Source organism: Columba livia, chromosome 1 (genome assembly GCF_036013475.1).
Source record: "Columba livia isolate bColLiv1 breed racing homer chromosome 1, bColLiv1.pat.W.v2, whole genome shotgun sequence".
NCBI classification, from domain to species: domain Eukaryota; kingdom Metazoa; phylum Chordata; class Aves; order Columbiformes; family Columbidae; genus Columba; species Columba livia.
In genome coordinates, this window is record NC_088602.1 from 174029535 (window position 1) to 174043958 (window position 14424).

The 14424-nt window shown below is 48.3% G+C and overlaps 1 protein-coding gene across 32 annotated transcripts in view; it reads left to right on the plus strand.

The window, feature by feature from the left end:
- Window positions 1-820: 820 nt before the first annotated feature.
- RBFOX2 (RNA binding fox-1 homolog 2) overlaps window positions 821-14424 on the plus strand; it is a 172505-nt gene continuing 158901 nt past the window's right edge. For all 32 annotated transcript variants that reach the window (XR_010469412.1, XR_010469413.1, XR_010469415.1 and 29 more), the window contains exon 1: window positions 821-1244. Coding sequence is in view for 21 of the 32 variants with exons in the window: in XM_065047992.1 (XP_064904064.1) it covers window positions 1035-1244 (210 nt within the window). In the remaining 11 variants the exon portion in view is untranslated. The remainder of the gene's footprint in view (window positions 1245-14424) is intronic.

Below are 14424 nucleotides of genomic sequence, written 5' to 3' on the forward strand. Positions count from 1 at the left end.
GTACTGGGTTGGGCGGCACCAGGTACTGGGTTGGGCGGCACCAGGTACTGGGTTGGGCGGCACCAGGTACTGGGTTGGGCGGCACCAGGTACTGGGTTGGGCAGCACCAGGTACTGGGTAGGGGCAGCACCAGGTACTGGGTTGGGCGGCACCAGGTACTGGGTTGGGCGGCACCAGGTACTGGGTTGGGCGGCACATCCCCAGAAGGTGGATGGTCTGCACCCCTCACCTCAGACTCGGCACAGCCCAGCACCGCCTGTACAGGCAGAGCCGTGCAAACCTCACCCCGAGAGGCGGCGTGGCAGAGCGGGGACAGGAACCTGGCTGTGCCTGTGGCGGGGACTGAGGGGACACAGCTCTGCGGCCCCGCGGCCAACGTGACCGCCCCAGCCCTGCGGAGGGGTCCTGCATCCACCCCGGTCCCTTACAAAGATGCACCGGCCCAAACCACAAAGCCTCTGGCCCAGCCCCAGTGCAAAACGACGCCGCCAGGGTCAGGCACAGCCCAGGCCGCCTTCGCGCCCCAGCGCTGCGGCCATCGCTCGGCCCAGGCCGCTGGGGCTCGGCCGCGCGGGTGCGTGGCTGGGCGGACGCCGCCTCAGACGCGCTCCGGGTGCGGCGGGAGCGCCGGGCCCCAGGCGGCCATTTCCCGCCGCCCCGCGCGGCCCCGTGGCAGCGGCGGGAGCGCGAGGCCTGTGTCCCGCGGCGGCCCCGCCCCGCCCCGCGCCGAGCCCCGCCCCGCCCTGCCCGAGCCCCTCCCGCCGCCGCCGCCGAAGGTTGCCGAGTGGGGGTCGCGCGGCTCCGGCGGCTGGACCGGCGCTTCCGGAGATTGCCGAGGGGCTTCGGCCCCTCCCCAGCCGCCGCCGAGCCCGTGACCGAGGCGCTCCGGTGGGTCGGAGCCCGTCGCGCCCGCTGCTCTGGTCGCGGCGCGGGGTTCGCCCTCCTCGTCTTCCTCCTCCTCCGGTAGCGCCGGGCGTCGCGGTGACAGAGCGGGGCGATCGCGGCGGGGGGCGGCCGGGGCTCCGGCGGCGCGGATGGCGGAGGGCGGCCAGCCCCCGCAGCAGCAGCAGCAGCAGCAGCCACAGCCGCAGCTCCTGACCGCCGGTGGCGGCGGCGGAGGGGCCGCCCGCGGCGTGAAGCGGGAGCCGGAGCTGGAGCAGCCCATGCCCGGTGGGGACGGCGCCGAGGGCGGCCACAGCAAGCGGCTGCGGACGGAGGCGGAGGCCGACGGCGGCGGCATGCAGGTAGCGGCAGGAGTGGGCCGGGCCCTCGCCGGCTCTCCCGGACCGGGGCTCGGCGGGAGTGGGGCGGCCGGGCCGGGTCGCGTTTAATTTCGGTTTGCAGGATTCAGCGCGCTGATGACGGGCGTGCGGCCCTTTCCCCCGCCGGCAGCGGTCGGGAGCAGCGCGGGGAGCGGGTCTCCTGCCCGGGGCTCCCCGGCCCGCGGCGGCGGCTCCCGGGGCGCAGGCAGCACGTGGGGCCGCGGCTGAGCCTCAGGGACCGCCGCGGGGTCCGGCGCTCCGGGCGCCGCCGTTCTGCGCCCGCCCCCCGGCCGGGGACCCGCGGGTGGCGGCGCCTTGGGGACCGGCGGGGGTTTATCCGCGCCGCTGTGTGTCTCGTGGGGCATCGGGAGAAATCCCAGGTGCTGCCTGGGAGTGGGGAAAGGGCTCATGGGGTGTCTGGTGGGCGCTTTCCAGCTCGGCGCTGGGGCTGCCGGCAGGATCTTAGCGTGCCTGTCGTCTTCTACCAGCACGTTTTGATCGTCCCCACAACATCGCTCTTTCCAGGTGCGTTCCCTTTTGTGTGTCTGGTGTGATGCTGCCAAGGTATTTCTGCTTTCCTTTGTCTGGGTGTTGTACAGGGTTGTTTTATTATGGCAGTTGCGCTGGCCTTTTTTGTTTCTGCTTCTTGTGACGAGTATATTGGAGCCCTTTAGAAGAAGAGTGATTTATTCATCCGAACTTGTTTCTCTTTTCACCTTTGCTTGGGTTGGTGAGTGCTGCTGATAGTTTCTAAGGGGAGCATCCTGTCCTCTCCAACGTGATTTTCATCCAGATGCCAAATGCTGGCCAGCAATCTTCCCTTTTAATTTCCTAGGCTGTCCCCAGTTTGCATGCTCAAGATTTTTTTTTTGTTAATAGCTTGCAGCAGGAGGATTTAGTTTGTGTTTCTGTTTGATGTTTGGCCTTTCGGGGTGGTCTCTCTACCTCACGACATCACTTTTTTCTCAGCATGATGTTGTGGGCTGAACATGGGCTGGAGCTTCACACCCGAGTGCTGCCGCTCGTGCTCCTGCAAGGGCCAGTGAAAACCCCAGCGTTCCTTGAAGTAGTATCTTCTCCCACATGTAGATGTCAAGTATGACTCAGACAGTGTGTATAGTTGCAAGGAAAAAGATCCTCAGCATTGAAGGAGTGCTTATACGTTGTGTCTCGCAAGGGATTATGAATGAGTGTGTGAACATGGTGACATGAAATTCTTCCAGCTATTCAGAGTCGAACTGAGGCATGGGTCCTGTGTAGCTACAGGGGATGCACCAGTTTACTTTCACTTATTGGTTAAACTGGGTGGTGTTGATGTAAACCAGGGGTAAATCAACTGAAAATTGCCCAGGAAGAGACTTGAATGGGATTAAGAGAACAGTCTTTTTTTTTTAATTGCAAGCGAGTACAGTTTCTGTATACATAAAAGCCCTCCTGCTAGGCTTACGTTGAGGAAAGCATTTTTTTATCTGTTCAGTGAATAGTACAAGATATTAAGATTGCAGCATTCAACCACGGGGCTATGACAGTGCATGTGCACTGCAATGTGTGATACTGGTGGCAATGGTAGTAGGGATTAATTGTGGATCTTAGCAAAAAGCTGGGTTTGGTTTCCATGTGAAAAGCTGGCAAACAGTGGAGAAGTTAGGTGGACAAGTGCAACTAGTAGAGTCCAGTTTTAAAGTTGAGTGTGTTTATAGTCAGTATAACTATCCTTCACACTGAGACCCCCATGTTGTAGTTACTTGGTATTCTTAGCATAATTTTAATCTTCCTGTATGTGTAGATATGAAAAAAATTTTCAATCTTTGCAATATAAAAGATGAAAATAAGCATATATATATATATATATGTATGTATGCACACACACCATTATGTCCAGAGGTTTCCCTTGAGTTTTCTTTACTGTTAAAGAGTGTGGCTTATTTATTTGGAGAGCTTTCTCACAGTTGCAAGAGATACCAAATTTGAAGCCAAACTTACAAATAACATCAGTGCTAGGAAAAATCTGTTCTTTAATGTTTGGGAAATTGGATATCTTTTTACCTTAAAGTCAAAACACAAGATTGCCTTTCGTGATGATTTCTGTTCAGATGTTGTACTCTTTTCAAGTACCTTATTTTGGAATAACGGGTTCTTTATAGTAAATTCTCTATGTTTAACTGTATGTAATGCTTACAAGAGGAATAAAGAGCCTATTCTTTGATTTTTTTTCTCTCATTTTTTTTTTTTTTCTCCTCTCACATGTACTAAAGGCTTTCTGGAAGCTGGAAATAACACCAGCAACTGCTGTACCTTGTTTTTCCTGCAGGTCCTGTCAATTTTCTGTTTCCTGTTCCAGAGCCACAGGCTGTTGCTCTGTAAACTTGGTGACCTCATGTCTCTGGGCTGATAGCGAGGAATCGCAGGGTGCCATGCTCCCCATGGGTTCTTCTTTTCGTAACCCCCACTTACCGATGGTTCAGGATGTGAACGCAGCTTGTGATGCTGAAATAAATCATTTAGCTATAGAAATTACTAATGCAGCTATAAAACTAATAGCCTTTTTTGGGGTCTGTTAACATGAAATATAAAAACTAGCCTATAGGAAGAAAAGATAATAGCTACTTATTAAGAACTTGGGGCAAAGTGTGGCTTAAAGCTTAAAGTAGCCCTTGCATTTACTGGGATTCTTGTTTTCTGCTGTCTCAGGCCAGCATGCTCAGACAGCTTATGCAGTTAGGGTTTCATTATCTAATCCATCTCTGATCAGGGCGGATAAATGGTGTTTGGCCAGTGCTGATCTTGTTAGGAGGGTGGTGTAAAGCTGCTTGAGTTGGGATTGGGACAAATCGGATCATGGCTGCTATCTGCTTTTGGGACGTATTTCAGTTAATCATGGCGTGGGCGGAAAAGGTCCAGCATAAACTGCTGCTTTTTAGCTCCCTCTGGTCCATAAGTGGCAAAAATCAAATGCCACCAGCCAGGAATGTCTCCTGCAAGTATTTGGATATGTCTGTAAGCTTTGAAAGTAAAGGGCCCCAAAGGTACTGCTGCTTTTAAACTTTATAAATACTAGGTAGGAACTAGCTTGCTCTCTGTTTGCTGGCTTGGATGTGTCAAATCATTTGGATCAGCTTGCTGATCTGGGTAAAAATAGTCCCTAACAGAGAGGACCGGAAAAACAAAAACAAAAACCAAAAAAAACCCCACGTTATATTGGCTTAAGTCACTTGTGAAACTGCACCGAAATGCAGTTGTTGGTGTAGCTGTATTTGCTGCTTGTCAGGAGAGGTTGACTGTAGCACAGATGGAAGAGAAAGTATGCTTGCAATAATCTTTTTCCTCCTCTGTCCCTTGCGTGATGAAAGACAAGAAATGTTGCGGCTAGCTTGTAAGTATCCCTTCTTTCTCTTTGGAGATGCGGGCAGGGGTGTAATTCCAGAGTGCTGTGTTTGTCTTCCCCATCGAGGTGCTAGAGGTGTACCAGCCAGCTTACACTGCTGAAGAAAGCTGTTAAAATATCTTCCGGTTGCTTTGCATGGAGTTGAATGAGTTAATCAGCTCCTCGTTCAGTCCTCAAGCTGAATTTGATTTAACTTTTTTTATGGAGTCTAGGCTGGTTAGTGAATTAAAATTATACCTAGGGGTAATATGTGGTTGGAATTAGATGCAAGGTGTGAATGGAGCTCATCCTTGTTCCTCTTTCCTGAATGACTTGTGTGCTCAATGTTCCTGAGTATTTGTGGGAACGACTCTTCTGCAACCACGAACGTGGCCGACTGGTCAGGGAAGACAGTGCAGCTGTGGTCTAGGCCTTATCCAGGCCACGTAAACTTTTACTGGCAGTGATAAGTGGTGACCTTGTGTGGTCATTCAGGCATGTCTGCATAGGGTTCATAAAGATGACTAGTGGTGCTGAGATCAGTCCCTTGTGACTACATAATGATGTAATAGATGATAACCCTTCATTCTGCAAAAAAGTCCATGATTTCTCTTCCTACCATGGGCCAGAAGATGGTCTGTAGCATCTTCTACCAGCTTGAGTCCTTCCAGCATGAAGGCTGGAAACCCTGGATGGCAGCGTGCCACAGAAAGGGGTGAGCGGGGACATTGCTGGTGCTCCATGGCAGCCAGTGTCCTTGTTCAAACTATGACCCATTTGTGGTGTTCCTGAGAAGAGCAAGAAATCAATCTGCTGATAATTTCTGAAGACAGGTTTGGATTTTACAAGTAAGAAGCCTGACTAGGACTGTAATTGAGAAGGGGCCAGTTAATAACAACTTTGTCTTGTTGGGGACTCTATGGAAATGTGTATTTTTAAATCTTACAAAAGAGAACATCTAGCACCAGTAAAATGTGGAAAAGTTGTGTAATCAGGTTAGCTTTTTCCTCCCTGTTATTATTCATGGCGTGGCAGTCTGCGTAAAGAGATGCAGAGCAATACAGGAGATACAAGATACTCTAGGAGAGAAATGAAGTTCCAATATTTAGAAGCCGACCCCTGCCTTGGATGCAGGATGAGGTTTCCTGGGATGCTGTTTGGACAGACTATTACTGATGTGATGAGACATAATGAATCACTTTTAAGTTTGTTGTTATTTCTCCATTTGCTTTTGTCCTTTTTTAAAAAAAATTAAATAAATAAACTGAGTGTTATGAGTTAGACCTGAGGCAGTCTGGGAAGACTTAGAAAAACTCCAGTTCAAAGAAAGTGCTTGGCAAACAGACCCAAAGTTGGGATTTTGGAGGTGTTGAGAGCTCTTTAATGTTGGCTCTTTTCTTGACATATTCAGGAAAATTGAAAGCCCAAGTAAAGTATTCTGGATGTGTTAGTCCTCGTCCAGGCTCTGTCAGTATTTCTTTTTGGATTTCAGAGGTTTGTGTTTAAAGGTGATGGCTGTGGTTGTGAGGTTGGAAGCTGAACAGGGGTCTGGCTCTACTGGAGATGGTTTCCTTCTGTGTATGTGTACTGACTGTAGACATATGCTTTTTATTTTTCCTTTTCAGAATTCCCAGTTAGAAACATGGGCACACTGGCATTTTGCAGAAAACCCATCGTGTTTTGAAAAGGTTGCCCACCTAGCTGAGTTTGGAGCTCGTCCTGTGAAATACCCTCTTGTCGGCTTTTCCTCCCTATGACCGAGCAAGCAGGAATTCCACCTTGCCCTTTTGCGTCAGGGTTTCACACTGCTGTTTTCAGGACTGTCTCGAAGAAGTGCTGGTCATTGAAGGTTTAGCAGCGGTGTTGCTGTGCTAGCTTTGTGCTTTACCGTGGCTGCACTGAGGGCTTTCGGTGGCTCTGCTGTGGTGTGGCAGCAGAAATACCAGAACAAAGGAGATGCAAAAGAGGCAGCAGGAAAATAAAATTAAAAAAAACCAAACTAACCACTTCATTTGCACTACTGGTAGGGAAGCCAAACTGAAGTCGCGACAGACCTGAACTGGATTCTGTGTGTGGTCTGTGCCACCCTGGAGACTGCTGCTGAAGGGCATAGCCCTGTTAGCTTGGAAAAATAAAGCCTGTTGCTAGAAGCCTTTGGTTTGCTGCACTGGAACCTCTACCCCTTTGGCAAATGTTAGGGGTCGCATCGGTTGAAGGTGTTTTAAAAACTACTGTTCTACACTGCTGACTTGTCTCATGGTGTGGGCCAAACCTTAGTTTTCACACAAAGCAAAAGAAGAGAGCAGGTGTTTTGATCGGCTGGAAACCTCTTATTTAATATGCCCATCTCAGATATTACTTGACCTTCTGTGTGTGTGTGCATGTGTGCTTTTGAAGTGCAGTGGCTGGGGGATCAGAGGGACATCCAGAAGCGAAGTGAGAGAAGCAATTAGAGGTAACGAGTTCCAGTTCACTGAAGCATTCTGTTGATCTACATTCTACAGTGGTATTGAGTGGACGGTGGAGTGTAGCTGTCATGAGATAATCCCGATGTTTAGGGATTAGAGCTGCTTGACTGCATTTTGGGCCTTAACTCCCTTTGCTCTCTGGTAAATTTAATTTTGCCAGTAATCTTTTCTAAATTCAGGAAAATGCTAGTTTGAAAGATGCGTGTTTTCCCAGTATGCTTCCCACTCCCTCTGCTTCACTTTCCTGAGCACACTCCTTTTTCCCAAGTTGAATTTGAGATGTTTGTAGGAGCCAAACCCAATGAGGGCAGGGGCTGTATGAAACAGTCCTCACCAGGCTTGGACGATGCCGCTGTCCTGACCCACCGCTGTCCTTGTCAGGGCTCTGCCGAGCTGTCCACTGAGCTGTGCCAGGGCACTTCTACTGCAGGAAAGCTTTGCTGTCTGGTGGCCTTTGTTGAGAAGGGCCCAGTGTAGGCTGAAGTTTCTAACCTGAGTTCTTGGTTCTGGAGGGTTTCCAGGATGTTTGGGGAAGAGGCTTGTGGACTGTTCCAGTCTCTCTCTTGTTCGGCTTGTCATGCTCACTTATGGCATCTATTGAAACCAACCCAAGCATCTCTTGCTGGGCTGAAGGAGGTGGGATGCTCACTCCTTAGCAATGATACGATGTATGTAAGTAGCCACAGAGTAGGAAAGGTTGTATACAAGAGCCCCCTTGTTTAATGAGCAGCAACAGCTGAACTTGAGCTGGATCCAGCATCTGTTTGGGCAGAGCAAGAAACTTTGGCAGCTTCTGCCAGCTCAGTTGGTGTGACATTGGTGTTCAAACAACTGTACCATTGCCACCTCCTAACCTTTGGAGTGTGGGCAGAGTGTACTTGTGATTCATACTGATTAGAAAAGAGGTCATGAGCTCTTTAACTTGTATCTCTTGGGTAGGACAGTGGGATTTGGTCTGGCACGTCTTTGAAGTGGCTGTGCATTCCCAGGGCTGTTGCTTGTGTTTGCCTTTGTCTAGGAGAGTTCGTTGTGCAGGAAGATTGGATGCTCACTTCAGAGAGTGTGGGCTGGAAGCAATTGTTGCTTTTTCTGTACAACTTTCTTGGGTTTTATCTGCTCATAATTGCCACAGCAATAATGCAGGGATTAGCATAGAGATGGAGAAGAACCTGCACCATTTAAGTGGAGGAAAAAATCCCCCAACGTGTCAGCACTTTTTACCCTCTGGCTCTACGTAGCTGAATTTCCTTTAATAGAGAGGCTAAAGAAGCAACCTTATGTGGCATTTCTGTGTGTTGCAAATATCAAAATATTCTCCCCAGAGGCCTTTGAGGCCCTGGGATCTGGATCCAGCTCAGGTTTCTTCAAGGGACCAGAGTGTGCTCTTCTAGCTCTTCTGCACAGCTTTTCCCCTGCTATTTCTGTAGGGGATTCTTGCAGACACTTGGGGTGGTTGTCACCGTCGGGGGCGATGCCTGGGAAGAAAATCCCACCAAGGCATCACTTAAAAGCCTTGATTTAGTGCTGCGTGGGCTGAGGAGAGGCTGTAGCTGGGATCCTAGGCCTATAATTTGCTGCTTGCGGTTGCTGTTCCCTTACCCGGAGAGGGGCGGGAAGGTCGCCGTTCCTCCAGCCTGCTCACCCCCCTGGGCCGGGGGGGAAGGCCGGGCTCTGCCCTGCCGCAGGGCTGGGTGGCTTCTCCCTGGGGCCTCGGGTCTGCAGGCGACATAGCCAGGCCTGACTCTCAGAGCAGCCACTGTGGGATTGTGTTTCTGAGCCATCTCTGTCCAGCTTTTTGTTTTTATGCTCTTCTGTGGGTTTGCTTCCTTTTTGTGGGAAGAAGAATTGGGGGGGAAGTCTGTGCTTTAAAGGGCTTCTCTATTATGCGTTGTACTCTCCTATCCTGGAGAGAAGGTCCATCAGAGGCCTCTTTCCTGTCCTTGTTTCATGTTAAAAGCCCTGTGTAGCCTTGGAGCAAAGCTGGACCAGGATGAACTATGTTTTGCAGGTGCTTCTCCTTGCCTGTATACACCAGTTCTTCTCAAAGCGCAGCTTTGGAGTAACCTGGCGTGGTTCATGTGATTAAAGACCACGATCTTTAAGTGATGCTGCTTCTGCTCTCATGAGTGGGACCAGCCACACAACCTGGGGTGATCCAAAGGGTTTGTTCAGAGAAGGGAACCTAAGCTGTGGTGTTGCTGCAGCAGACTGAACTGTGGGGCATACCGAAGGAGGTGGAAGCTGGCAGCGTGGTGTGGGCAGGTGTCCTGGGGCTGCTGGGATGTGTAAGAGTGGGAATCAGGAGTTCGTGTGATGTTTGCCTCAGGAATGATCCAGATTGTGAAGGAAACTGAGGCAGTCAATTGTGCGTATCACTTCTGCTGGTTTGCTGACATCTCAGCTGTCTCTTGGGCAGCCTGCAGGAGAAATCAGTCGACTTCTGAAGCTCCTGCCCATCCTGTTATTTGTTTTGTCCAGGACTGGAAGTTGAAGCGTGTGAGAACGCAGAATGTTCTCAATGCTCCCTTTAGTTTTAGGAGGAGGTGTGTTATGCTACAGCGGTGCTGTGAGAGTTGGTATTTGTCCTGGGTGGCCTGAAGCTGCTGGGTGCTGTGTCCTCAATGCGAAGGGGCGAGGAGACAGAGAATGTGCCAGAGTGAGAACCAGTGCTGCACCGGGCTGCACATGGGGGAGATTTGTTATGTGGTGCATCCAGCATGGTAGGGGCTACAGCTTGTGTCTGGCAGGAGGATGTGACAAGGAGGCACCGTGTGAGGTCTTAATTACGTGGTTGTACATTTTATGTTTTTAGAGATTACTTCATCTCCATAAGTGATTAAATGGATAGCGCTTGCTGAGGTGCTATTAAAACTAGCAGGAGTTTTGTTATCAGTTAAAATGCGTGTGAGGTCAGGCCTTGGACTGAGAGCTAATCATTATTTCATTTCTTTCTTTTCATCTTGTCTTGTGTGACCTCAAATCGAATTTACTGAGGATAATCTAAACCTTGCTCTGAATACAGACCTATTAATTTTTAATGGTCTCTTCTATGGTACTCACCACTGTAGTGTGGGTGCTTCATATATACTAGTGATCTTATTTGTGCAGTTTTCCTGAGAGGTAGAAAAGTTATATTATCTCTTATTGTAGAAACGGGGAATTGAGGTACTGGTGGTAAGACCAGTTTTGCAAAAATTCTGTTGACACTTGTAACCTGTATTATTTTTTATTTGTATTTTTTATTGTAACTGGTGGGGTTTTGGTAATGTTTAAATCCTTGATCTACAGTTCTTTACAACTTCCACTGTATATATGAATACTTACTCCTTCCAGAGGCTGATCCTTAAGTGTGTCACGTCAGGCAAATGTAAAGTTCTGTTGTCTTCATCTTAAAAAAACAGTGGAAAAACTTGAATAAGTAACTTGGTGATCATTATAGTGAAACTACTTGAAAGATGAGGTTTGAAATCTGTCTTTTTAAGTAAAAGAGATATAACTTGTCTTTAACTCCAAAGCCACATGCCTTTGGATTTCTGTAGCTATTTTTCCTGCTCAGAATGCAGCACTTCCTAGGCTTGAATGAAGCGGGAGTCAGGAAAAAATAGCACGTAAGCCTGATTTGTTGTAATATCCCTGCACATGAGGAAACAGAGTGGAAGTTGCATGGGTAGCTGTAGTTGTTGTTTTTAAATCCATAGCCATTGACTTTTGCAATCGAAATGCTATCTTAGGAGAGAATGTCACTGCCTTGCCTTTTGAGTTAAAAGCATGTTTCGGTCAGTTATCAAGCAGAAAGCTGCTGTGTGGACAGGAAGGGCAGGAACCAGCTCCTGACTCATTCCCTGCACCAGGTGTGTGTGGGGCTGGTAGCTCCCCCCTCCTTGTGGACAAAGGTCTTAGTGTGGGTGCATGTGGGTTATTGGGGAGCAGAGGGAGGCAAGTGAAGGCACATTGTGCTGGGGAGACATTGTGAGGCATTTGGGCTGCAAAAGGGCTACTTGGGATTCAGGTGTCTTGGGTGAAAAGTACTTGGGTGATCATGGACTTGGTATCTTTTTCCTTTTGCTTGTTGAAATAACTCACCCTTAATGCATCCCATCACTGCCTGCCTTTTATTGCTTCTGCATGGGTGTTTGGTTCTGTTCTCTTCTTCTTAGCTAAGTACAGCACTGAGAAAAGGAGGGACCAGAAATGTGCTGTATGGCTGGGGCTCTGTCATCCACAGAGAGCCCTGGAGAACAAGACCAGGATTTTGGACTAGATGCACTATCTTATTGCCAGGATTGTCAGACTATGGTGCTGGGAGTAGCATAAAGCTGTAGGGGAGGAAAAAAAAAAAACGTTTCACTGTTTTTTCCCAAGAGAAGATAAAGACCAATCTGGCCACACTTTCTTTATACCTCAGCATGTGTTCTAGGAACTCTTGTTGCCTTGAAGTGAGGGGAGGAGATGAGGCTGGGGGCCACTCTGGTGCTCACATTAATCCAGTGGAGACCTGGCATCTGCTAATGTCACCAGCTGGACCTAACAGCTATTTTTCTATATGACCGTTATAGCTGAGCACTTCTTGGAAACTTCTGTCTTCCTGGGCTAGGTTTCCCTAAGATCGGTGTTCTGCGTGCCAAGTGCCTCATGTTGTCAGAGTAGGGCTGAGAGGTCACAGTCACAAACAGCGGAGGCAAGGCCACCGTTTGCCAGGGTGGGATGGAATCAGCAGGGGTTGATAGAGGCATTTGTGATCAGTGCTGTCCATGTGATGGTTGTGTGTCAACCATGGGCCAGAGAAAGCCTTGGAGAAGAGGAGAAAGGGAAGAAAAAAGGAAATGGACCAACTGTGGATTTAGATTTTCAAATAAAGAGTGTTGGGCTAGGATTTAGCTCTTTGTAGTGTTTCAGCCTCTTCATTCCTTCTTCTGGTGCCGCTTCCGACCTGTGAGTTAGTCTTGTCCAACTCAACTCTTGTGATGGCCCTGGGTGTGGTGAATGAGACTGGCATTTGAGTATGTGTTGTCTGAAATGATGCTTGTAGTTAGGTTTGTGTATTGTGTGGGCCTCTGTACACTGATTGCACCCTTCCAGAAAAGATTTGCTGCACTTCACCATCTTGCCTGATCTGTCGTCTTTCAACAGGAGCATCATGTGGTCAGTGCCAAATACTGCAGATTCAGAAAAATAACTTTTCTCTGTCATTAAATCACAAATTAGTACTGCTAAGAATTCTTGATGCTTCATGTTCTGTCCTGAAACCTCTCAGTCTATGAGATTGAGAACATATGTAAGCATATCTCTTTCAGACAGACTGTGACCAATGTGTAGGTTCTCCTTGTGATGGATGTTTCCCATGGGGAAGGTGGTGACTAGAACAGGTGAAGGTGCTGTGAGACTTTGTGTGTGTTTTCCTCTTATTATTCAGTACTTAAAGGGGTGAGTAAGAATTCCTCCTCTGCTGGTCAATGAGATGATGTTTTTATCTTGTGGCATCAGGTATTTGTGACTGCTTTGCATGCCAGGAGGAGCATGGGTTGGATTTGCAGCTTGGACCGTGACTCCTTTTAGAACTAGGAATTCCTTGATGAGTGATTACACTTAACTCTGGGCTGTTAGTTGATGGATGTAGATGGAGCATGTCCATGTTGCTTGGGAAGGTTTCCTTAAATAGGCATGACCTTTCCAGTGAAAACAGGAAGATAGATTTTGTGTTGATTTTTTTTTTCTTTTTTTTTTTTAAGTTTATTTCATTTTTGGAACTCATGATTACTGCTGGCATTTACCATAGAAGTAGCTTACAGTCTTAGTAGCTTCATGGGGCAGGGTTTGGCAGCTCTGTTGAAGTTTGATAGGGACATTGGCTTGCTTTACAGTGCAGCATTCGATAGAGCATTGTTATGTACCACACTGTTTTTCACCTTTGGTGATCTCGATTTCCTTCCTTATTATGCTGAGACATCTCTATGTATAGGGAAAAGATTAGCCAGTCTGCGTATTTTAACATGTAGATGGGGAATGAATAGTGCTTCACTAGGTCTGGTTCATCCTATGATAAAAATGCTTCTGTTTCTGTTGCGTTTTGGTATTATTTGGTGTGGGGGTTGCAGGCAAACTGGGGAGAGTGGTCCTGACCCCTCAGAACAAGGAAACCTCTGGCTACGACATGAACATGGTGACAGTCTGCCTGAGTTAGTGCCAGTCCCTGACGTGTAGCAGGAGATGGAAGGTTTTGGCTCCTGCGTGCAATGAAATATTCCAAGATGCCTGGTCTCAGCTGTTTTGTTGCTGTTGCTGACAAGGCATTAGCAAGCTCCTCTATGAACTCTGTAGTCTACATTTGCCTCTTAGTTAAGGATAAAATCACAGTATCACAGTATGTTTGGGATTGGAAGGGACCTCAAAAGATCATCTAGTCCAATCCCCCTGCTGGAGCAGGAACACCTAGATGAGGCTACACAGGAAAGTGTCCAGGCAGGTTTTGAATGCCTCCGGAGTAGGAGACCCCACAACTTCCCTGGGCAGCCTGTTCCAGTGTCTGTCACCCTCACTGAGAAGAAGTTTTTTCTCAAATTTGAGTGGAACCTCTTGTGTTCCAGCTTGATCCCATTACCCCTTGTCCTATCATTGTTTGCCACCGAGAAGAGCCTGGCTCCATCCTCGTGACACTCACCCTTTATATATTTATAAACATTAATGAGGTCACCCCTCAGTCTCCTCCAAACTAAAGAGACCCAGCTCCCTCAGCCTTTCAAAATTTCAGTGGCTGGGCTCCCATATCTATTGTGAGGTTTTATGTAGGGTTGCTTCTCTTGGATTTGGTGTTTGATAAAGAGATGATGCAAATACTCTGGAAAAGGTGTAGTACAGTGGACAACTGACCAGCCTTGATTGCACAGCAGTATCAAGTGTTTGGCTTGTGTGGTTTACTTGATCCTCAGGGTTGGTCTGAAATACAATTTTAATGTCAATTCTCCTGATCAGTTTCTTACTCTAGGTCACCAGTTTCTCGATGCCTGAATTCTTGGGAGTTTGCACAGGTCTGTAGATCTGTCTGGTTGGTTCTGGGATTAACAGTTTTTACTTTCATTTCCAGAGTAAGGTTTTAAAGACGGTCCCTGAATCTCTGGGCCCTTTGGGCAGGAGTAAACATGTGGCATTGTTCCCCTTCCATGGATAAATTCTTAGTGTTATAAGGCTCTCTCTGCCTCTGACTTCCTGGGCAAGTTTTTGATGAGGAATACAGTCAAACTGAGTAGTGGAGAACCGCTTAACAGATCACTTCTCAACTTTAATTCCTAGGTAACTTCTTTTTTTTGTCTTCCATGGATTGAGGGGAGACCTT